Source organism: Acipenser ruthenus, chromosome 29 (genome assembly GCF_902713425.1).
Source record: "Acipenser ruthenus chromosome 29, fAciRut3.2 maternal haplotype, whole genome shotgun sequence".
NCBI classification, from domain to species: Eukaryota; Metazoa; Chordata; class Actinopteri; order Acipenseriformes; family Acipenseridae; genus Acipenser; species Acipenser ruthenus.
In genome coordinates, this window is record NC_081217.1 from 19,794,139 (window position 1) to 19,818,920 (window position 24,782).

The following is a 24,782-nucleotide window of genomic DNA, read 5'->3' on the forward strand; positions in this document are numbered from 1 at the left end:
AAGCAAATGAATGTCTCAAAGTATTTGTCCTTTTAATCGATATTAAAACAGGTAGCTGTTGAAGCCGTTTCTACTTGAATACCAGGTATATTATCTGCTAAAGTTTGCTTCAAATGTTCAAGTGGTAACTCTTAAGGGATCTGTACTTTCAATTTCAGAGGTAATTAATCTGCAGTTGTGGCTTATCACATATGTTCCATAAAGTAATTTACTATGAAAACCATATAAGTTTATAATGTTTAACTGGATCTTTATTTAAGGTCATATTCATAAAATGTTGAAATACCATAACTGTACTAAACCTGAGCGCCTTTATCAGGATCACTTTATAAATACAGCTTTTGGAATTTTCTAAGAATTAACAAACAATTTACAATTGAAGGTGTGCAGTGTTGAAACTATTAAAGTGTAGACTTAAAGGTTAGATTTAGCCTAACTTTTTAATCATAGCTACAGTGCCTGCTAATAGACTGCTCTCTATAGTGAAATGCACAGTAGAATAAAATGAATCTAATTACACTAAAACTGTTGACAAATAAGAGCTTGATATGCATTAGTAAATATGAATAAATACACAATACAGGAAAAAAAAAACAACCATGATTATTTTGCAGTTTTCCCCATGGTTCTACCAGTGTTTTACTATGCATTTAGTTTGCTATATCTTACCATACCTCTCTGGGCTTCATAATGCTCACCTATGCTTTAACACACTTTCACTATTCTTTACTATGGGAAACTTTTATAAGGGACTTCCCAACAGTAATAACGGGTCACAGGTGATAATAACAGCAGCTGCTGGAAAGTTCATAAAGGAAAGCGGTTTGAGGCTTGTCCATAACCTTTTATTAACACGACTTGTTACTGCCGTGTATTTACAAGGTGCTGCTAACAGGTATATTACAGAGCAGAACAAAGATAGCAGGTCATGTGACTTCCCAGGAAGGCAGTTCAGGGTGAAGGTACACCTTCAGCAGAGCACCAGCACAAAGCACTGGCAAGTTATGGAAAGTTTGTAAAAACTTTATTTAAGGCACTTCCTTGACACGCTCAGCTGTGTGACTGGAGACCGGGGTGGCTAACTGGAATTGAATTGAAAACAAAGAAAAACAACGAGGGAAATGTCCATTAGTCGAAAGAACTGGTCAGCTCTGTCCAGGTACTGTAAACTTCTCTACTTTCATTTTCTTTAACTGTTTGAGAACCAAACCCTGCTGTAGTCTACTACAGAATTTTATTGTAATTGAAATAAAGGCAGGGGTCCATTTGTTTTATATTTTATATAAACTGTACATTTGTTTCAGTGTACTGTGATGTTTATGCAGTTTTCCCATGCTTTCCCCATGGTTATACTAGGCATTTACCATAGTTTACACTGGTTTGTCATGTTTATTAATGTGATTTATATTTGTGCTTACAATACTTACCTGTGCTTTACCATGCTTTCACTATGATTTATTACATTTTACTCTGCTTTTACTAAGGTAAGCTTGTATAAGGGGACGCATGTTTAAGACTGTAAGTAATATGATATTTAATGGTAAAGTATGCATTCAATGTGATATTGAGGTTACATTTAGCCATTGTAAGCAAAGGTGTAGTGGGTATCTTCTTTGCATAGGTTCCATTTTTTCAATATCAAAGTTGCAAAAAAAAAAACAGTGGGGTTGTTTGCAAGTATGCAACGTAATTGAGTTTTGCAATGAAAAAAAAAAATATATATATATTTATATATATGGGCTTCAGTGAGTTACAGGAAAATAATTCCATCTAGGGTTTCTGTGATGTCACCGCGAGACCGAAGGTCTAGTAAGTTATAAACTGTATATATATATATATATATATATATATATATATATATATTGTCATTTGGAAGACTGTGGTATTTGCCCTAGCATTAGTTCCCCTGTATAGGAAGCACATCAGAGACACAAAATTAAGAATGTAAAACCCTATTTGTCTAAATTTTTGTGACTTTAAATGGAACAAGTTCAAATACAAGCACTTATGTCACAATTAAAAAATGTACAGGGGTTTCCCAAATTTTGTTTTTGAAAGTACGTTTCACTTTTGCTATTTAAATGAAATTAGGTATCGAAATAACACTATGCTCTCACTATCTTTGTTCACAATTGTATTTGCAAGCGCTGTTAAAGTGTTGCTCATACAGTCTTGTTGAGCAACATAAACACATGCATCTGAAGCAGTACATAGAATTAGCTGCTATTGTTCGACTGCAGAAGCGGGTGACGCTCCCCCTGACACACCCGCATTCACTTTATCACGGCTGCTGCTTTCATTGAGCTCAAGATCTTTTTTCCCGGTATCTAATCACTCCATGTGTTGTGTGGGAGTTCACACACAGTGTCACTGCTGCGTGAGGTGGTGCGACCGAGATGTGTAAAGGGTTGTCGTTTGTTAAGTTCACAAGAAGAAAATGTTCTCCCTACACACAGTAATGTGCCATCAACACGTTTTAAAAATGGGGTTATACTAAAGTGAATAGCAATCACATGGTTTTAACAATTCTTTACTGTGTACCACACGTTCAATATATATATATATATATATATATATATATATATATATATATATATAACAAAGTGACAGCCTCCTGTGGCAAAACAAACTACACATGCACACTATAGTCAAAGCCTGGAAGGCTAAAACCTTTGTGTGTTTTACAAAAGCAATGTCTTTACCCATTTTCACCTCACATTTGGCCTAAAAAACTAAATATTTATTTTAATGTAATCATATTACTTATTGATAATTCTTTTCTTGCAGTGTGGCTACAGTTTTCAAATTAAAATGGGATCTGAAATATAGCTGTTTCACATTTCTGTAGCAGTAGTCTGGTTTTGAGTCATCTTTTATACCCAAGCAAAATCCACTGTTGGAGGCATTCGTACAGTAGTGACTGCCAATGTATGAGGAGTCACAAATGTATTGTGTATTGAAAGGGTTAACCAGTTTGTCTTTGGAAAGCTTGAAACGATCAATTCAAAAGTCATTGGGGAGTCACCGTTTAACTGGAGAGGTGGCATCTCATAATGGTTTGCATAGTATTGTCTCTCAGCTGAAGCACTGTACTGAGACAAACAATGCACAACCCCAAACCTTGTGGCTTTTCTGATTAGCAGCAACCAGAGACCAAACCAAAGGTCAGATCAGATGATGCCATGGAGTTCTACTAATCGTACATGATCATCAATGGCAGAGCTGTGGCAGAACAAACACACACTGGCAGTTCTGTGGAACCTTATGAATTTGCCACTAAAATTCACATTAACTCTAATATGATCGGTTTCCACGCGGCAAATTGCATTCATTTTCAATAGCTTGTCTTATCTTTAATGTGCATTGACACAAGGCATCGGGCAAGACTGGGATGCCTTGCAGCTACTGTACAGTTAACTCATATCATAATCTCACATCAAAGTTAACTTCAGTGAGCGAGAACTGTAAGACTCACATTCTCCTAAGACAGTTAGAGTTGTACTGTAGCAATACCGCACACTCGCCACTGGAGGCACTGTAGTGCTTTGCTGTTCAGGTGCAGCAAACCTGAATCTCGCATTAAATCGCTTGCTGCTAGCTCTTCAGCAGTGTTGGCGGGTACGATAATGTTTAGACCTGGGACTGTCCAATCAAATCCTGGGCCTGATTGAGAGACACTCCTAAAGTTCTCTGTCCTCTCTCCCTGCAGTCTGACGAGACAGTGGACCGTGGAGGATGAGGAGGAGGTGGAGCGGGAGAGAAGACGAAGGATTCGCAGTACCAGCACCACCTCCGAGCCCCCCGACAGCAGCTCCAATGAACCCGGGGAGCAGAAACCACACAGGTCAGGATAAAACCATTAGAAATATCTTCACTTTAGACTACAGCTAGACAGGATCCACGCTGCACCACCTAAGGGACTGAGTAAAATGTTCTGGAAAGAGACCTGGTCCCAAGAGTGGGAGATACTCAGATCCGATTGGTGACTCCTTACTGGGATTCACTGATAAAGTAAGCACTAACATTTTTGTCTAGTCTTTTTTTTTGGAACTGAGGTTTGGTCGTTTGGCTGGCCACAGACTGGAGTTGTATTTCTCCACTGTATGGTTGTATAATTACAAGTTCTGTCTTGGGTAAAAAAAATATATATTTGTATAGCTTATGGAGAGGAGGAGAGTGACTAGGCTAATCAAAGGAGTTTTCAGGACGGATTGAATGAGCTGGCGGGCGTATGGAATGGGTTTCCAAGTCATGTTATTGCTTCTGAAGTTCCACCTTAGGATATTATACATACACACACATATATATGTGTGTGTATGTATAACTCTTTCTGATAGAAATAGAACTATTGCGTGCAAATTTACATCTGAAGACATGACTCCAAAAGTACATTTTGTCATTGTAGGTCACAAGCCATCTTTATTTGGCAGTTTATTGCTGCACTAATCACTTCTTATCAACAGTATTTTACCTGCCCTTTTGGCTGCTTGCTGTATCTAATATGACAGGCTTTCTAATCTGAAAGCCATGTATATGACCTTTATTGGGTCCATATTACCTGCAACCACACTGTAGATTGACTTCCTATGTATTTGGGCCCCACCTGAAACCTGAAATTCTCTTTACTGGACTTTTAGGTGGTGTCAGGTTGGATCCTAATACCTGCTGCACAGGGAGTGAATCTTCTGTGTGGAAGCAATATACATATGCTTCAAAATGAAATCTGCAAAACCAGTCAATCTATACAAGTATAAGTTAGACAAGTTTAAAAAAAAAAAAAAAAGCTTAGTTATAAACATGTCCCTGAAAATAATGACCATCTACATTGTGAGCTTAGTTCCTGAACACATTTAATAGATTATGAATTAGGAACTGAAGCTGATCTCTTTCTCATGCCCACAGTGCTCAGGATAAAGAGAAACCGGAAGAGGCTGATCCAGAAAACCTTGCGTTCCTGGAGATGCTGAAGACACGCGATGAGCGCAGGAAGAAGAGGCATCTGGAGACCCTGATGAGACAGAAGGAGGGGGTGGAGGAGTGCCAGCCCAGCACCCCTGAGCCAGAGAGAGAGGGGCAGGGAGGCAGGGTGGAGGCTGAGGGAGAGGGGCAGAGAGGCAGGGTGGAGGCTGAGGGAGAGGGGCAGAGAGGCAGAGTTGTCATCGAGAGCAAAGCCCAGAGAGAGGGACAGGGAGGCAGGGTGGCAGTCGAGAGCAAAGCCCAGAGAGAGGGACAGGGAGGCAGGCTGGACACAGAGGCTCAGAAAGACTCCATGGGAGGGGTTCAGTGGGAGTTAAGGAACTCCACAGGACGAGGCAAATTCAGGGTGAGTAGCGCATTGCATTGTGGGATAGAAAACATGAGAATGTTGGTCTGTGTTCACTGTGTCAATTACGTCTGACCGGAAATCACTTTACCCTCCCAGAGCTCTTATCAAGATCTGATTTAGGATCAGATTACACAAGACCCCCTTCATAGATACAAATGTATTATTATTATTATTATTATTATTATTATTATTATTATTATTATTATTATTAGTATTTACTTTACAGTTGTGGAGGTTTGCATGTTAATGCTCAGTTGTGGATTTGAGAATCATATTTTTATTGTGTTTAGTGAAATTAACAAGATCATTAAGCCCCTTTGTGTGTGTGTGTGTGTGTGTCTGTAAAATAAATACATTTGAATAGATATATTAGTAAAAATCTTTAAATTGCATGATATTTATTTTCAGATTGAAGGTGCTGGAACAGAAACTGCGACGAACCAAGAACCAGTAACAACACCGACAAAATCTCCCCCCGGGAAATTCGTGAGGTACACAGATTACAACGTGGTCTACAAAATACCTGATAGGAGTCACTTTAGAGAACATCTATGCGTGTTTAAAAGAGAACGTGTCTTGTATTTTACCATCATGGCTTTGTTTTCAGTGCGCCCTCCTTTAACAGAACCCAAGCAGACCTGTCAGTTTATCTTCCGTTGCATAGACACTGCTCTGCGGATGGAAAATAGAAATGAATGTAAAAAAATAACCCTGTGACATGGTACAGATTAGAGCTGTAGCTTCCTTTTGCTTTTAGACTTCACTTTTTCTTTAAAATGCCATATGGCCTTAAAAGACAGTGTTGTATTTAAGTTACGATACAAGATTACCTGTTGTATTGGTTAAACACTGCAATACAATGTAACGGCTATGCTTAAGCTGTTACAAGGCTGTGATTCCACTCATATAGTTGTGTTAAACTTTGTGTCAAAGCTTCATTTAGTAGTGGTTAGGGCTTTGGACTCTTGACCGGAGGGTTGTGGGTTCAATCCCCAGTGGGGGACACTGCTGTTGTACCCTTGAGCAAGGTACTTTACCTAGATTGCTCCAGTAAAAACCCAACTGTATAAATGGGTAATTGTATGTAAAAATAATGTGATATCTTGTAACAATTGTAAGTCGCCCTGGATAAGGGCGTCTGCTAAGAAATAATTAATAATAATAATAATAATAATAATATTATAAACGCTATCCTATTAATGTTTTGACTTTTGACTATTGGTTATTTCCTTTGCAGTTCCCTGTCCATTTCCCTCGATAAGAGTCAGGAGTTCCCAGCTGAGACTAAGAATCTCTCCTCCCCTACCAGCCCCGCCTCCTCCACCACCCCCGTGGGTACCAGACCCTCACCGAGAGAGAGGAGGGTCAGGACTGAGGGGGCTGCAGTAAGTGCGGTGCGGTGATTTCCCAATAAGAGCAGATACAAAAAACATGAGTACGGTTACCTATAAGAGTAAAATCAGATACAAGATACAGTTATAGTTAGGAGCAGTAGTTGAATACGGCAAGGTATGGAGCAGTTCAGTGCAGGAACAAGCTATTGCAATAACTGGTACAATTGGGTGCCATATAGTCCAGTATAGTGGAGAGTTGTGAGTTTTACAGGCGCTGTCTGAACAGGTGTGTCTTGAGGAGGTGCCGGAAGGTGGTCAGGGACTGAGCAGTCCTGATATCCATGGGTATCCACCACTGACTCAGAATTAGAGAGACTTGGCAGGTCTGTGGACACTTGACAAGTAATTGGGTTCTAATTGTGCCTGTTTAAAATGCAGGTGGAGGATGTGCAGATGAGACATCCCCCTTCCAGAGCCACCTCTTTCAGGGTAAGCATCACTCTGAGGTTCAGTTCATTGGTCTCTTCTTGAATGCAACAGTTTTGAATGCGCATCACCTTGGTCGAACGTTGATAATATTTGGGGACCACTACCATTCTGGCATGGATTGCTAATTCAAATCTATTGTTATTTTTATTTTTTTTTATTTTTATTTATTTATTTCTTAGCAGACGCCCTTATCCAGGGCGACTTACAATTGTTACAAGATATCACATTGTTATTACATACAATTACATTATTTTTTACACATTATTTTTACATACAATTACCCATTTATACAGTTGGGTTTTTACTGGAGCAATTTAGGTAAAGTACCTTGCTCAAGGGTACAGCAGCAGTGTCCCCCACCTGGAATTGAACCCACAACCCTCCGGTCAAGAGTCCAGAGCCCTAACCACTACTCCACACTGCTGCCCACTATTGCACATGTTTGATGCCTATCTACTCACGGACATTCAGCAAGCCACCAGTAAATATTATTTAGTTAATTCTTGCATTGGATAGTACTGTATAAATATGTGACTAATTCTAAAGTTAATTATTGCTTTGGGGCTGGATCTGATAGTAATTATTGGTCGGTTTATTTACTTTGCATGTGTTTTTTCCAGTCCACTAGATTAGGTGTTGGGGAGCTCTGTTTTGGTGCCAGTTTATGTATCTCAGTCACGTTCTCCTGTTGTTATATGAACAGATTTGCGGTTCCAATTGTTCACAGGTAACGTCAAGATCCGAGGACCCCCCCTCACGGTTTAACAGGAGGTGAGAAAGAGATACTTCATAATATTCCTCAGTAACATTACGCCAATAGAATGTGAGTTTATCACTGACTCCCAGTGGCCAAAAATATTATTGCAAACGTATTCAACCATTCATTGCTTAATTGCCTGTACTGTACACATATATACATACATGTAATACCTGTATGAGTTTCCCATCCAGAAGAACGTGCTTCTAGCTCTGAAATCAGAGACTTGTTAAGGGTACAAGAGACCTGAATAAAAAGAGTTCGAAGGGCTAGCAAGCCTCTGTTTAAAGATGCAGTCTGTTGTAACACTCCTTTACACAACCTTCCCAACAGCTCCAGTCTCAGGATCCCCTCCAGAACCAAAGAAGAAAAGATGAAGAGATTATCAAAGGTAGGGCAGTGAAGTGTCCAAACAAAGGAAGCTGTCGAAAATCTAGAAAAAAACGATACTAGAGGGTGCATTGTGTGGACTAGGGAAAAAACAGCTTTTTATACCAGCGAGGGAGTCTCCCATATTATACTGAATCAGACGCTGATTAGATCCTGTGGTCGCAATGAAAGTGAAGGGTAAGGAATGTTCTGTATTGCACATTTTATTTGCTCGTTAATATTTTTGTGGCCCCATTTCAACAATGGAGACTTACCCGTTGCAGATTCTAAACCCTGTCCTTAAGGTTAAGAGTTCTATAACCACATGTGCAGATGAGCCTGCCTCTTTTGCATAGTGTGATCAATGGTTCACACCCCTGCTTTAAAACCAAGCTTTACCCATGTAATATTACTACAGTACAAGTGAACATGTTGTGTGTAGGGTGTCTCTTATATATAAGAGATGTCATCTCCTGCAGTTTGGGCGAGAGTGTTTTTTCATACCATTATGATAGATACCATTGGTATGTCAAAATATTAGACTGTTTCCACTGTAGTTTCATTCTACCAGTAACTCAGCTACCCTGAGCCATGACCCCAGTACAGAATAATTACCATTGCAGTGCACATTGGAAATCACGTGGATATTTTCTATTGTTACAGCAAGAGACTACACTTGATGGGGAATCTACCCCACCTTTCCAGAGGAAGTGAGTACAGCTTTTAAAAGATGCATTATATGCATTCAAAACTTTAAAACAACTGGCTATTGTGCGACTTAGTTAGGTTGTATTTGTTTAATGAATGCAGAGCAATACATACTGGGTATGGTTATTTCATGGGAGGGAGGGTTTACAGATTCAACTCAATTCCTGGTCCATACAGCTATGCGGTCACCAGGTCGCTATTCTAGCTGCTATTCAAAGTACCCTGTGTCTGAAATATGCGTGCTCTGCTCTACAGCTCCAAGCTAAGAATCTCTTCTCGGACCATTGAAGAAAAGCTGGAGAGGTTGGCCATGGCAGCACAGGTAGGGAGGAAGATCATTTCTGAAACTGACCTACAACACTGCCATGTTTTCAATGCATTCACTGCACTCCTCTATTTGTGAATTGGGGGATGTGAATAATCATCACATGTGCATTTACAATGTAATTAATGGCAGGAAAGCGTTACCAGACACACTGTCGAATGTCAGGAGTGAGACTTGCTCATGTTAGGTTTTTTCGTCACCCTCATTTAGAAATCGGAGCAGGTGAAATCTCCCACTGCATCTCGTAAAGACTGCTTCCTGTTTGCGGATGAGGTAGCAAGAAAACGGGGAGTGTTTGAAAGAGAGGCGACGAGCGTGGAGAGAAACAGCGGCACCAGCAGGAAGGTATTACAAAACAAGCTGACAGGGCCCTCTATTTCAAATCCAAATCTAGCTGGTTATCTCCGGGTACAGTTCTGCATGTGGCTTGATGCTGTGTGACTTTCTCTGACAGGACAACCTGGACTTCTCAACTGGGATCTCAGAGCGAATCAACCGCTGGATCAGCAAAACACAGAGGTCTGAGAAATCTCCTGGTCCCACGGTAACGATGTGCTGCATTTAAAGAGCTTTTCAATAGCTGTATCTGCAATACCAGATAGGTTTGCCTAGATAGCGATCTTGCAGTGCTGCCCTAGGTGCTGTAAGATCAATGTCTACTGGGGGTAGAGTATTACAGGCAAACCTCTCTGGAGCATATGCTTGGTTGTTTTACAAATTGTTCAGCTTTAACATAACTGACATGCTGCTAGCCCTCAACGTTCTGTAGTGGTTTTGAGGTATCTGAAGTTGGAGGGAGGGAGGGAGGGAGGGGGAGAGAGAGAGGGGGAGAGAGAGAGAGAGAGAGAGAGAGAGAGAGAGAGAGAGAGAGAGAGAGAGAGAGAATGGGGTTTATTTTAAAGATCTGAACCATGTCAGATCTTAATGCCACCACCCTAACATTATGTCTTGTTTGCTCTTGCAGGACTTGAGGAAGGTGGACATCTCCAGCAAGCGCAACCTGTGGAAGAACAGATCCGAGAGCTCCTCTGCTTCTCCCTCAAAGAGATAGAGTGACCCTGTAAGCTCTTTGACATTTTTCTAGGTGAAATCAGGACAAGTAGACAAAAGCTATGCATGATATTTGTCTGGGTTACTTTCAGTGCTAAATCATCCATGAGTACTCAGTCACAAGAATGCGAAGGCAAGACTAAGTCAAGTAAACAATTTAGTTTTTGGCTAGTACCATATTCAGTGTACTTTCAGTGGTGGCCGACCTCAGGGGGCAGAGATACAGTAAAGCAACAGTGACTAGTTTACAATGTAAAATGTACCCTGTTGCAGAGTTTTCAGTGCATGTGTGAGCATTTAAGAATTATTGAAATTAAAAGAAAACTGTACAATATACTGTTCAATGCAAAAGCTGTATTGTTGAAAATAAATGTGCAAAAACAAAAACAAAACCAAACTATACATAACTTGATATTATTCTGTTATATTATATATTATTCAGGGAAATAATATATATAAAATTGTACAATTTTATTTATTTATTTTATTTTATTTTTTCCAGAAGAGGTTCTGCAAACCAACAACTCCTTCAAAAAGTGAAGAAAACATGTGAAGTCAAGAAAAGCATTTATTGCAAGGGGTATTCGTAAAGATCATTTTATCATTGTTTTCTGGGTTATTTTAGTGTATGGTAAAGAGCTATTTTACATGACTGATCGTTTTTTTCTGATAATATTTTTAATGTAGGTTCATTCTGAAGTGAGTGGACATTTTCACACGCTGATTTTCAGATTATAAAAACTCCAAATGAAATGATAAACAAAGAGAAGAAGCTTCCTGCTCTTTTGTTGATTCTGACAGACATTCAAAACGTGTTTTTCCCTGTTTTACCCAAGATGTTTGTATTATTTCAAAATAAAAGTTATTTTCTGTAGTTGAAGCCCTGTACTTTGTCTGCTATGCTTACTAACAGCAAAAAGGTTTTAATCTAAAGGTTTAATAAAATAGGATATTAAACAGGTAAGACATTCCTAGTCTTTGAAATGAAAAAAAAACATGTTAAATGAGATACAAAAGACATTGAGAGTGCTTTAAAGACCTTGAAATATATTGCTTGGTTGTTTGGTTTTAGATTTGTAAAATGTTACCTCTTTCAAGAAACAGATCATTAAAGACCAGAGTAAACACTTGAAAATATGCCCCGAAGGCTCTTCAAGAGCGTTACCCTTGTAAAGACAAACTTTTTTTTTTTATATAAAAATATATTAAACATCTATAATGAAATGTTTTGTCTGTGATGCGGAATGTAGAATGTACATACATTCTAAAATAGAATCTTGTTCAACTGGATGATAACAGCAAGTTGTGCTTCTAAATCTGGTACATGTTAACATCCCACAAGGGAAAACAAATAGTTCAAGAATGGAGTTAGACACTGGTGCTCTCCCTGTCTTTCTTGTCTCATTCTACAATAATGCCTGCATTGTGCTGGGGACACACAGCGAAGTGTGTAACTGTGTTTTCAAGCCTTTTTTGGGAGACTCGATGGCTGGTTGGTCACACTGACACCTGGATTAAAAATAGGATCCCTGTACCCTTATCCTCAGCATCACTACCCCCACCAATTGAGAGTCAGACAATTGTCACGTGACCCAACCCGTCTTTAAAAATTCTGGAGTTTGGAATGTACGGATACACTGGGAAAGAATAGCTATAGAAACATTGACCCTTTCCAGCTTGCTTCTTCAGGTAAGTCTACACTTGTATAACTCTCATTGTTCTGCAGTAGTGGGTTTAAAAAAGAAGACGTCATCTGAAAAGAAAGGGAGTTGTTTTATACCTTTATTAGATTAATATATCAATTAAATATATGTGTAATTTAACTGATTACCATACTGATTAACTCCCTGTATCAGACTGGAGTACAAATATACTATACATTTTCTACCAGTTTCCTGGAAGAAGGCACATCGTGACATCCAGCGCTACATTTTCATACAGGTTAGGGTCCTCACATAATATTAATTGGAACATCACTTGGAAACAGTATTAAAGGGTTTCAAGCTACCGGCTGATGAGTTGTGATGGTTTAAAACATAGTTGTGTGCTGTTTTAAGAAAATGAGGTTAACCAGTTTAAAAATAATTTGACTACTTTCTGTATGTACTTGTACTTATATAATTTAAGACAATATTTACTGTACAACAAAATCATATGCAAATGTTATGTTTCTCTAAAAAAGGGTCCAAACAGATAAACTCTAGAACACACTTAATCAAGGTGCTGCTTTTTGGTGTTACAGAAAAATGACCTACAGCTCTGGCCAAAAGTTTTGTAGCACCCTATAGAATTAATTCAGTTTGCTTCATAAAGTGGAATGAGACCTGCAGAATAATGTTACGTTAACATATTGAATTACATACTGCTTTGTAGTTTTCCATATACTTCACAAAAAACGGACACAAATTGAAAAATGTGACATGAAATACTGTACGACTATTATGGCGACTTTGGCGATACCACTTTTGAGATGCCACAGCTGTACAGTAGTAAATTAATAAATGGTAACCACTGTGTAACTGTTATTCTTAGTTAATGTACCTGTATCATGAAGTACACAATATTAAAGGTATCTTGATACAAACACACCTTTGATCTCAAATGGCAGTGCAAATTTGCTTGTATAAATAATTGCTGTAACTCAGGGGTCTGGCGTTTGAGCTACAATGTGTCTCTGCTGTGTGGAGCAGAAGAATGCCTGTAATGTATGCTATGAGCTTCCAAAGAGATCACTAGAGCACAGAACAGCATGCACTGCTTAGCCTCATTCAACACCTCTTTATTAGCCTGTGACCACAATGCACACTATGTCATGCCTCGTACACTAGATAATTATTACCCCCTTCAACCTGTAGGAAAAGGGGTGAGAATCCACTCTTTGCAATACATCTTATGAACTGGGGAGAAGGCGTTTTTCTGAAGCTTGATTCAACATCTCAAATAAAGCCCCCTTGTTGAGGTGTCTAGGAATCTGGTCTAGTGGATAAAACAGCAGGGATATAGAATTGACAGTATGTCAAGGAGCCAAAACCCTTTCCTTATCAAATAGGGCTGGTTCTGTAATACAATCGAACTGCAGCACAAGGGCAAGTACAGTATGAGCCACTGGCAGAATAATATCAAGAATAGCATGAATCATCACGCTGGTAATCCATTGAAGTACCATGGTACCATATCACCACGATTGTCAGACCACAATATTGGTTCCTGATCTATCGTGTTGGCATTGCTGGTGACGCTGTGGTCTGCTCAGCTTTCCTCAGCGTAATACAATATCCTGAACTCCAAAGAGACGCACTATCACTGTTCAAGCTGTTACGTGTATTCATTGATATGGCTGTACTGGTGTATTTAGTTGCAGGTCCATATCTGAAGATGTCTGACACAGAGGAAGTAATTGAGGAGTATGAGTAAGTGAATCTATATGTGTCTCACTGAACACTACAGGGTATGAGAGAGTAATGTCCCACATGATGGTTTACTTATGTAAGAATCTTATAAACCCTTACAGCGTATCAACGCTATTGGAGATTCCTGTAAAACTGCAAAATGGAGCATGATATTTTAGTAGACCATGTAACCTATTTTATTCTTTGTCTTTCAGGGAGCAGGAAGGTATGCTATTATTATTATTATTATTATTATTATTATTATTATTATTATTATTATTATTATTATTATTATTATTATCTCCCTGTATATAATAGAGAGAGGTGTGATTTATGATTGATTTCTGTTTGCTTTTTGCCTATAACAGAGGAAGAAGCAATTGAAGGTATGTACGCAATTTCATATCTTAAAGGGCTGAACTGTGTTCTGTGAACTCACTTATATGCACTGCTATGGTGCCTGGCATCTGCATGCTCAAACAATGCTGCCATTCTCGGAAATAACCTCGAGGAGCGATGATGAGAGAGGCAGCTGCTTGTATAACACCAGGAAGGGAAAACGACCTCTGTAGTCGTCACAGGGAGACCAAGCATGGTCGTTACTAGACTGTCATTCTGAGTAAAGTCTGAAAGCTTTGAGCTGGTACTCATTGCAGCTCTGACAATCTCTGCCCAGTATAATCAGCCGTACAGAGCCAGATTTTTAAAGTAAGGTGGAAATTTTGATCAGACTTCTGCTTAAATCCTCAAATCCTGTAGGAACTACTAAATGGTAAAGGGATACCAATGCATGAAGCATGCAAAATAAGTAGAGGTGGTATTGTGCAGTATGGTATGGTTCTGTTATTCTTCAGATCCAGTATTTCATTTGAATCACATGTGATTGTAGCTGCCCTGAATACAATTCATATCTGCTTGCTCTCTCACTGTATTCCTGCTGCTGCACACAGAAGAAGACGAGGAGTTGATGAAGGAGCAGGAAGAAGGTACGGATTTCAAATGTCAAATATCAAATATCAATGCACATCAAACACTGTCAGGAACTCTTCTCATAAGGATCATCATTCAGTAATAACCATCATTTTATATCATTTTACTACAAAGACCTGGCCGTAGATTTTAAAACCCCCACACCTGCTTTTATCAGATGTGACCCTCCAAAACATCATCTTTAATCTTTTCTTTTTACTACAGTTTGTTCTATCTTGGCCTTACCACCTGATTAATCCACTTAACAACACTTCACGACTCCTATAAAGAGTTCATGAAAATCTGTTTACAGATACAGTGTTTTTTTAATGACGGTAGTTCAGGCTGGTTTTCATTTGTAATTGAAAAACAAATGATCTCATGGAAGCGCTATATGAACTTCATCGCATTGTATTGCATTTTATTTACTGCATTCAGAGGTGGAGGAAGAAGCAGCCGAAGGAGAGGAGGAGGAGACAGTAGAAGAGAAAGAGGCTCGGGAAAAAAGCAAGGAAGGTGAGGAAGAGAAATCAGGGACATTTCTGAGACTATTGCTAAAGAAACCAACAACAGTCTAGAACTGGTTTAAAATTCCACACTGACTTACAACAGACTTTGAACCTTCCATTTACTAACTCAAAAGCTTAAGGATCATGCATTTTTAAAAATGGGTAGTATTCTTTACTTGTCTCTCATCTACGGCTTTGGAACTGTGTGGGTTCCAAAAAATGCTGTTTACCTGAGTGAAATTCAGTATAACGATTGTCCACCAGATGTTGCTACTTCCTAAATGAACTCCCAGGAGAGCTGTGATACTGACGTGTTTCTCCATATAGAAACAGCCCTCTTTGGTGAGGTGTCATTGTATTTAGTACTGACTTGTTCTTTCCAGCATTCCAGCCCTTATCACAGTCCTTCAAGTATCATATCTGCTGTCTAAATCAGGCTCTGCTTCAGCTCCTCTGCCCCGGACTCCATCAACAGACTCACTCAAATACCAGACGCTCTTCAGATAATAAGGGCCTCATCAAGTCTGTTTGCTCCAGGGTCTGCTGTAACTGTAAACCTCACCAGTTTAAGACAGATCATGTCTCATTTGACTTGCTTGTTTTAGAAAGCGTTCATTTTAACACTCCTTAGAGAAAGGAAATGACAAAGCTCACTCCTAAGGGGTGTTATGACCCTGGCATCCATGCACTGAAGCAATGTTACAAACTTGCTAAGAAACCGCTCCATTACTAACATTGCCTTTTCCGTTTTGCTAAACAGCTCATGACAAGAAGGCTGTTTATAATGACATTGCGTTGACTAAGGGGTTAAATATGTATGTGTCATGAAAAGGTGTGGTTCATATTCCCAGAAACCAGGGGCTCGTTTCTATACGCACTTACGATCTGGCAAGTACAGCAGAATATGCTACATCCAAAATCTTTTTACATTCCATTTACTGAACATCCAGATAATCTGCGACCACAAACTCATTATTAGAAATGTGGTGACTAAGTGGCCGGGTGCCACATATTATGCATTTACCAAAATATTGCCCAGCAATGTACTGCGGCAATAGTACAGTGATCAACGATATCATCCACTGGGCTGCATTCTGCTAGAGCTGGAGTATCACATCCCCCCTCAGTGACAGACGTCCCCAGTAACTGAATCCCCCTCTCTTCGTCAGCAGAGTGTGGGTAGCTTGGTGACAGGCCTCCGTCGTTTTTCTCACTGTCACACTTTCACTGCTGGTGTTTTTACGGGTCACGCTGCTATAGCCAGTCCATTTGTTTGGCCTGCAACCATGTTATTCCTTCACTAGCAGAACTCATTCTGTTTGCAATTTCGGTCCATTTTCTTTTCTTTTTGGCAATAGCGGTTACACGGTTGTTCAGTTTAGAAAATTATAAATCACTACTTTCGTCTTCTTTCAGAAGAACCTGCTAGCCCTGCTGAAAATGCATCCTTTTACCTGCTGTTTGAGATGCCATTCTCATCGTCTCCTAACACACCCAACAACTCCTCGATTAATTATGATTTTTATAGTGTGACTTCTAATCTGTCACATGTCTTCTGATGTAATAATTAGCATTACACATGGGATCCTTGTGCTGCGTGATTAATGCATCTTCAGATAATACGGCATTGCTAGCTGACCTGTCATTTAGAAACACGACACCAACACCCATTCGAGTGGGTTATATAGAAACTGGTGATAACTGATCAAATTGGCTGGTGATAAGTGTTCTCAAGACGTATCATAACTGAAGTTACAACCTTGCAATATAGAAACGAGCCCCAGGACTTGTTCCAAAGCTTCATTAACATTCAAAAGGAACATGAACATAAACATAAACTGACTAAAATAGTCCATAATGTTTGTAGAAATCCCTTTTAAAATAATCAAGACAAGGATAACAAGTTTGGTTTGCACGGATTTTTATTTTCTTTAGATGCTGGAGAGGAACAGGAAGAAGAAGGAGAAGGTATAGAGACATGTTACGGTTGTTTTTTAATTGAATAGAGAGTTGTAATCTTTTTTATGAACACATTTATAATCATTCTTTTTATTTTGTTGATACAGGAGTTTGACAATGAGTTCAGTTCTAGTCTCCTGCCATTGAAATATGTAACGTTGGCTAATTTAGCCAAAGACACATTAGCTAGCCTATGTTAAATGTGTCTATGGTAGACAGAAAGAACCTAAGAGCAGCTCCTGAACTCAGGGGAATCTTAACAGACTTAGCGAAACATTTTAAGGTAATGGGACAGTTAAAAAAAAAAAACTGGAAAAAAATGAACTTGTCATTAAGAATTCTAGAATTGGACATGCTTTTTTTCAAGTGAAGTAGTCTGATTTAAATTCAATTTTCTTCTTTGTTTGTTTAATGAAAATCAGAAGAGGCCAAGCCCAAACCAAAGTAAGTATAACATTAACATCATTGTGCTTGCAATCATCATTGGAATTGAAATGTTTGAATAATTATAATATGTAATTAACAAGATGCAATAACATCTGATAACCTTTGCAGGTCTACTGTCTACTAGTACTAGCACAGTATGTCAACTGGTCTTGTCCTTTGTTTTGTGAGCATTGCTGTCCCTTTTTAAAGATTTCTTCAAATACTAAAGGTAACACATTAATACGTCTCTCCAGCAGACTCTTTATGCCCAACCTCGTGCCTCTCAAAATCCCTGATGGAGAGAAAGTTGACTTTGATGTGAGTATTTCGATTGTTTGTCGCTTCTGTTAAACCTGTTCATTCAGTCGATCAGTCACCCCAAATATAAGAGTATATAAGAAAATGTTAAATAAACCACAGATGGGATCTAGGTTTAACGGCTAAGCTTGGGGTGCTGCTGTAAATTGTACAAGCACAGTATTGTACTATATAAAGCCCTTACTTAATTCACTGTTTTCAATTTGTTTGATGTGTAAGTACGCTTGTCTCTCCTCTCTCCTCTCTCTACTCTCTTCTCTCTCCTCTCTGTCCTCTCTCCTCTCTGCTCTCTTCTCTCTCCTCTCTCCTCTCTCTTCTCCTCTCTGTCCTCTCTCCTCTCTCCTCTCTGTCCTCTCTCCTCTGCTCTCTTCTCTCTCCTCTCTCCTCTCTCCTCTCCTCCCTGTCCTTTCTCCTCTCTCCTCTCTGTCCTCTGTCCTCTCTGCTCTCTCCTCTCTCCTCTCTGTCCTCTCATTCCTCTCTCCTCTCAGGATATCCACCGGAAGCGGATGGAGAAGGACCTGAACGAGCTGCAGACCCTCATAGTGGCGCACTTCGAGAACCGCAAGAAGGAGGAGGAGGAGCTCATGAGCCTGAAGGATAGAATGGTGAGCCCTGCAGATTCACTACCGCCTATTGTATCTCTGTTGGCCATGTAGACAACCCACTCTCCTTTTCTAAAAATGCTTTTCTCTCACCCTCAGGAGCAACGTCGGTCAGAGAGAGCTGAGCAGTTGAGAATCCGGACCGAGAGAGAGAAGGAACGCCAGAACAGGTTTGCTGTAAGTATATCAATGTGATGACCATATTATAACGATTTTCTTCCTACAGTTACAAGGTTTGTACAACGGGGGGCACTGTGTGTTAAATACATTTTTTTACATGAGTCTTACTTTTGTATATCCACATTCAACAGCATATATAAAAAAGTGTGGTTATGTTTTTGCCAAGATACAGTATGCAGCAAAGTGTTGTACAGCATAGTAAAAGACCAGGGAAACTATGGTGAAAATGCTGGCAAGCATGGGAAATGAAAGTCAAGTACTGAAGAAAAAAGAAAAAAAAACATGCTGGGTTGTATTACATAAAAGCACAATATAAATTGCAGACTAACTGGGTCAAAGTTTAGGTGAAAAGAAATCCGCCCTTTTCTGCCTGTGTTTCTAGGAGGAGAAAGCGAGGAAGGAGGAAGAGGAGGATTTGAAGAGAGCCACTGAAGACGCCAAAAAGAAGAAGGTTCTGTCCAGCGTGCACTTCGGAGGCTACCTGCAGAAGGTAAAGGAGTGCTGTCAGGGACTCCAGGTGTGCTGGACTCTATATGAACTGCGCTCTGCTGAACATCCACCAACCTGTAGGGTCGTCTGAATACTTAGAGGACATTTGCATAACTCTGTATTTCACGCATGCATAAAAAAGCATTAGGATAAATGTGTTAAAGGAAAGTATAGGTAGTTTGGTCATTAGTTATAAGAGGATATATACAATCTATAGCCATGCTTAAGTGCTACCGGAGTTGTGTAGTGATTATAACATTGGGATTTCAGTTCTTCACAGTCTGATATTGCTTATAACATTCTTTATAACGCTTGTATAGATGCGTTCGTTGTTATTATTTATTTTGCTAAAACACAAACCCTAAAATGATTAAGACTTTAGGAATTCTGAGGGTGGATTTAGTGTTTAATGCTGAAAAAAAATGAATTTAGGATTTTCAACGCAGTTAGAAAACTACAGTGTGCTGCAATCCTGATCAGGCCGGCCCCCTGACAAAACAACACTGGTATAATTGCAGACAGAGAGGAGGACAGGAAAGAAACAGACTGAGAGAGAAAAGAAGAAGAAGATCCTGAGCGACCGGCGCAAGTCGCTGGACATCGATCATCTGAATGAGGAGAAACTGAAGTAAGTCAATCACGGGACAAGATTAATGAAGGTCTTCACATTACAGGGTTTAAAAACAGCAGCAAGCAGCCTAGGAACCCTTTTCAAATCCCTGATCAATAAGTACCATCTACTTATCAAACCTGTTTATTTTCATCATAGTTGTGAAGGGAAAACTATCAGTAATGATATAAAACTAGTACCATATACAGAAGTTGGGCTTTTCAGCTTTTAAACGAACTAGTTTGGACCTGTATATACACCTTCATACTATTTAACACATTTACTTACAACAGAATGATTTTATCAGGGAAATAGCTTTGTCAAACACAGATTGTTGAGCTTCATAACAGAATTGTGCGCTAAGTGCAAATATTAGTGTCACTTCATGTGGTTAATGTGCCTATATTTTTTATTATTATTATTATTATTATTATTATTATTATTATTATTATTATTATTATTATTATTATTATTATTATTAGTTTATTTAGCAGACGCCTTTATCTAAGGCGACTTACAGAGACTAGGGTGTGTGAACTATGCCTCAGCTGCAGAGTCACTTACAAGTGCATCTCACCCGAAAGACAGAGCACAAGGAGGTCAAGTGATTTGCTCAGGGTCACACAATGAGTCAGTGGCTGAGGTGGGATTTGAACCAGGGACCTCCTGGTTACAAGCCCTTTTCTTTAACCACTGGACCACACAGCCTCCTATAAAATGTTTTGAAGGTGAAAAGAAATGTTCCCTATAATATTATATATTGATAATATTATAAAATTATTATATATTTTTAATATTTGTATATTGAAGTGTTCACTGCGCACAAGAACACACTAATGGTATAATAACACGTATAGCGCCGCTTGTGATAGGTTTCGTGATGTGACTCTTGAATTGCTCGGTGCAATGACGTGACTCTATCTCTGATCCCCAGAGAGAAGGTTGATGAGCTCAGCCAGTGTATTTTTGATCTGGAGGCTGAGAAGTTTGACCTGCTTGACAAATTCAAGAAACAGAGATACGAGGTGAGGCCTGGCCGACAGCTCTTCCATTCCACTGCTTCCTTCGTATCCGCCAAAGAGCTCACTTGAAATTCAGAAGCACCTTTTTGTATTCTGTTTGGTCTGCAGTGTGAGAGTATTTACAAACATCAAAATGGACTATAAGCATTAAACCCAGACAAGCATTGACATAGAACATATTTTTAAAACAACATCAGTTTAGTACAGAAGACAATGGTGATATGGGCAGGAGATGTCGTAAAGGGAGCAGCTGTATTAAAGCAAAAAAAAAAGTTTCAGGGTTGCCAATTTCTAGAGGCTAGGGCGGTTATTGGAAATGACACCACATTGTGAAATATGTTCATACAGAAAAGACTGTATCTTTTGAAAGGGTATGCGTTGGATACATAAGAAAGTGTTTTAAGCAAAGCTGCCATACTATTGGTAACATAATCCTATCCATTATCACTCACCTAAATACTGTATTCCTCCTAACAAAGGAATCGTCATAGACGACATTGAAAAATAACTCCATTCAAGCAAATCAGTATTGAGTGTCACACAGTGCAGTAGTTTTAATACAAACAGACTTAGACCTGTGATTCTAATGTAAGTTTTTCTTCCAGATTAATGTTCTGAGAAATCGAGTTAGTGACCACCAGAAGATGTAAGTATTGAACCCCCACTTTGCATTGCAGACTTGCACTATAGAATGTATTGCAGTATACTATTGTGTTTTCAGATGCTACCATGATATTTTTATATAGGTCATCGCCTGTAACCACCACTTCCACATACTGCTTCTAGCTCCATGTTATTATCTAACTTTTTGTCATTATTAACTTTTGGTTTTGGGTCATGAAACTTTCTCTCTCTCTTCATTATTAATTCACATTTAGTGTTCCGTCTTCAAGTTCTGTGTTCTGACACATTGTGCTGTATTTGTTTTAAGTGCGTTCAGATTTGCTACAGCAATGAATTGAAATCTGCAACCCTAAACTAATGAAGTCATGGCCATGTGACTACACCAAAGAGCATGTGGAGCCAAATTATCAAGACATATGAGAAGGGCGTTTCCGTTACTAATCATGCGTTGCCATGGTAATTCTTTTCCTTTTTGTTTGCGCAGCACGAAAGGTGTCCGTGGAGGGAAAGGCAAGGTTGCGGGTCGCTGGAAGTAGATGCAAGGCCACTGGAGCTGGGAAAGCCACAAGCCTGCCTTTAAAATGAGACCACTCCAGTATCCTTCACTGTGTGAGCTCTGGCACTGGGAATGTCATGTGTGAGATTACTACTTTGTGTTATCCACCACTTGTAAATGCTTGTAAATAAAAACTATTAAAAAAACATGATTCTCTAATAATGGAATGTTAAACACCTGTCTTAGACGACCACCCATGGTTCTCTAGAACATGAGAAATTCCTGTATGCTGATGACCAACTTCACAACAAGAGGGTGTGTGAGGTTGTCTGGTTTAATGCCTCGATAGCCTGAAATGAAAGCTAAACTGTATTTTAAGATAAATGTAACCTATTGCGTTGAATTAAAAGACAGGCATAGCTGCAGTAAAGTACGAAAAACAAGAAGAGAATAAACCACTTTCTTGCTGGTCCTCTGTACATGTTTCATACAGGTCACAAAGTTATGGTTCTGAACACATGCTGAATGCTCTAGGGTTTAAAGGGTGACAGTTTGAGGGTGATTTGTATTGCTGTATGCACATTTAATGAATTGGACCAGTTTCCTGAGTTGCATAAATCTGTCAAAAGGCTTTGTAAAACCTTAAGCAATTACCTATAGAAACATTCCATGCAGCAGTAAAACTGTTTACCTTGGCTCCAGGTGTGTCCCAGAGTGAATAAAAGATTGGGACATTGTTTTGATTTTCACACTCACTCTGAAGCACATGTGCCAGCTCATGAAGTCAGGCGATATCATCTCTATCAACTCCTGACACACTGTTCTGATGAATAGGGTTTACACTCCACCCACCTGCGGGTAGTGTCTGTGTGACCCACCTAGATACTCTCCAGCTGTTGTCCTCCCCCTTCCATGTAAAACCACATGTGGGCTGATCAGCTCTGGGGTATTTTTTCTGTTCATAATATAAATGCACCTGCTGTTGGACCTCTTTCAGATTGCTTCTGGCCAACTTTTAAACAGCTCTTGTTCTGTTCTTTAGCACAGCATTAGCTTATAATGTGGTTGGGAAAAAAATAAGGAAAACAAATCCATGTTGTCAATATTTTGCCTAAAGCCTTTGTTTTTAATGAGCCTACTATAAAACGTTCATTTTTTTTTTTTTTTACTGTGGTGCTAATTGTAACCTGCTATGAAAGACACACTAATGCAATACATATAATAGATGACTAAATAAATCAGCATCTTTGAAAGGCATTTATTTCAAATTCAGGGCAAATTGGATACGAAATGTAAGTAATTTGAATGCTCTCATGGAAAAGTAAGTAGAATGTCATTATCAGCCTGCAATGACACTGTAACTGACTATTGTGTCTCATACCATTGTATTAACACTGTTTAGGATATGAAAAGGTAACACATGAGGTACCAATCCACCATTTTAGCAGCCATTCAGGAGCCTTAGGGCAGAACCATCAATGGTACCACCATTGCACTGTGTTTCTGTTGAAGATCATTTGGTCAGTGCATGGAATTCTTTATGAAACTTTAGAATACTGGTTTTGATTTGTTCTGAAGAAGCCATTAATAGCTGAAGTTGAATTCAGGGCCTATAAAAACAGCTGGTCTACAGTGAGATCTGGCTTGGTATGCTGTGTTGTTCAAATACCTTAACAATGCTTTTATAACTTTGCCCTTCCATTTACCATCACGTTTGGGTGGCACACATCATGATTAAGGCTGTATTTATCACAGATTTCACGCTTTCCGTGAAATGTACCCTTTGCCGTGTAATATGTAGGTCCCCGTGAAAATTCTCATTTCTGAAAGAATAGTATCAATGTACATATTTGTATCAATTCAAAATAAACACAGCAAACGGTTGCCTTATTGACTCACTACCGATTTATGAATTTATGAACCTGGCCATCGGTTTAGTTTCCTTCCGGTAAATGATTCAACACACTGCATAGAGGAGAGCTGTATGATTTCTTCAAAATGTCTTCAATGAAAAAGACACTGGGATGCATCAAAGATGGGAAATGTAAAAAAGAAGAGGACATTTCACATACCTGTTGTTATTTTTATATTATTATGTTTGATAATACATAGATGGTGAAAATAGAATGTTTTGATAAGGTGAACATAAAAACGAAATATTCTATAATTTAGCATTTACTGTTTTTTCAGGTCAGCATTTACATGTTTAGGAATATTTGCTGTTTAATAACTCAGGAGACTATGATTAATTTGGAATGTGACAACGCAATATATATTTTGCTTCAATACATTTTATGTTTAATCATGAAATATCTTGAAATACCTATTTCTAGCCCATGAAATGCAGTGAAATATATTTATCTTTTACCATGGAAAAATACAGCCCTAATCATGATGGGTGAAGTTCCTCAAGCTATTAACGACTTCACTTTGTACGCCGTTAATAACAGAGCCAGGAGAAAAGTGAAATGGTGAACAGGAATATATAATTACACAGCGCCGTGCCAGCATTCACACATCTCCCAGTTCCTTAAAGGAATTAGAGGTGGTAATATCTGAGGAATAGGCATCTCTCTCTAGAACTCTAGAAACAGTGACTGACTGAGTTTCAAATGTTGTGTCCATTGTATGTGATGTGCTGGAAAGCTTGCTGTCCAATAACTTTTCTCACACACCTTTCAATTATTCACACGCCAACCCCAACACTGCCAGAAACATACAATCTGACTGGCCCAGGGACTCATCAGATGTGTCACATGCTGGCTGTCTATGCCAAGCTTGTTTCAATAAACAATTTGAAGATGACATGTAAAATGAGAAAACGCCTTTTC

At 39.1% G+C, this 24,782-nt stretch overlaps 2 protein-coding genes and 1 long non-coding RNA gene across 4 annotated transcripts; all 3 read left to right on the plus strand.

The window, feature by feature from the left end:
* Nucleotides 1-947: 947 nt before the first annotated feature.
* Nucleotides 948-11,238, plus strand: LOC117426685 (ladinin-1-like). The gene is made up of 14 exons (XM_034044577.3): nucleotides 948-1,159; nucleotides 3,710-3,844; nucleotides 4,903-5,323; nucleotides 5,735-5,817; nucleotides 6,564-6,711; nucleotides 7,099-7,149; nucleotides 7,877-7,920; nucleotides 8,240-8,297; nucleotides 8,939-8,985; nucleotides 9,239-9,305; nucleotides 9,519-9,653; nucleotides 9,763-9,852; nucleotides 10,273-10,368; nucleotides 10,861-11,238. The coding sequence occupies exons 1-13, from the start codon at nucleotides 1,122-1,124 to the stop codon at nucleotides 10,357-10,359; spliced, it is 1,404 nt and encodes a 467-aa protein (XP_033900468.3). The 5' UTR covers nucleotides 948-1,121; the 3' UTR covers nucleotides 10,360-10,368; nucleotides 10,861-11,238.
* A 590-nt stretch (nucleotides 11,239-11,828) lies between these two features.
* On the plus strand, nucleotides 11,829-13,973 carry LOC131702149 (uncharacterized). The gene is made up of 3 exons (XR_009309311.1): nucleotides 11,829-12,047; nucleotides 13,714-13,768; nucleotides 13,963-13,973. It is a non-coding gene; the product is annotated as an uncharacterized LOC131702149 (long non-coding RNA).
* Nucleotides 13,974-14,115: 142 nt separating this feature from the next.
* Nucleotides 14,116-23,835, plus strand: LOC117429171 (troponin T, cardiac muscle-like). 2 transcript variants are annotated; one of them, XM_034048404.2, is made up of 13 exons: nucleotides 14,116-14,133; nucleotides 14,698-14,733; nucleotides 15,155-15,232; nucleotides 17,161-17,193; nucleotides 17,607-17,628; nucleotides 17,865-17,928; nucleotides 18,417-18,533; nucleotides 18,630-18,707; nucleotides 19,093-19,200; nucleotides 19,718-19,827; nucleotides 20,744-20,834; nucleotides 21,437-21,477; nucleotides 21,940-23,835. In XM_034048404.2, exons 2-13 carry the CDS (start codon nucleotides 14,715-14,717, stop codon nucleotides 21,989-21,991), a joined length of 813 nt encoding a protein of 270 aa, XP_033904295.2. In that variant the 5' UTR covers nucleotides 14,116-14,133; nucleotides 14,698-14,714; the 3' UTR covers nucleotides 21,992-23,835. The 2 variants fall into 2 exon arrangements, with proteins under 2 accessions (XP_033904295.2, XP_033904304.2); XM_034048413.2 differs by having other exon boundaries at nucleotides 17,868-17,928.
* Nucleotides 23,836-24,782: the final 947 nt, after the last annotated feature.

Bases quoted from the DNA above. Each gene is read 5' to 3' on its own strand.
- LOC117426685 (XM_034044577.3), top strand. From the start codon at position 1,122: ATGTCCATTAGTCGAAAGAACTGGTCAGCTCTGTCCAG. The intron at 6,712-7,098 runs GTAAGTGCGGTG...TTTAAAATGCAG, and splicing joins TCAGGACTGAGGGGGCTGCA to GTGGAGGATGTGCAGATGAG. The intron at 7,921-8,239 runs GTGAGAAAGAGA...CCTTCCCAACAG, and splicing joins CCCTCACGGTTTAACAGGAG to CTCCAGTCTCAGGATCCCCT.
- LOC117429171 (XM_034048404.2), top strand. The intron at 19,201-19,717 runs GTAAAGGAGTGC...GTATAATTGCAG, and splicing joins TCGGAGGCTACCTGCAGAAG to ACAGAGAGGAGGACAGGAAA. The intron at 20,835-21,436 runs GTGAGGCCTGGC...TTTTTCTTCCAG, and splicing joins TCAAGAAACAGAGATACGAG to ATTAATGTTCTGAGAAATCG.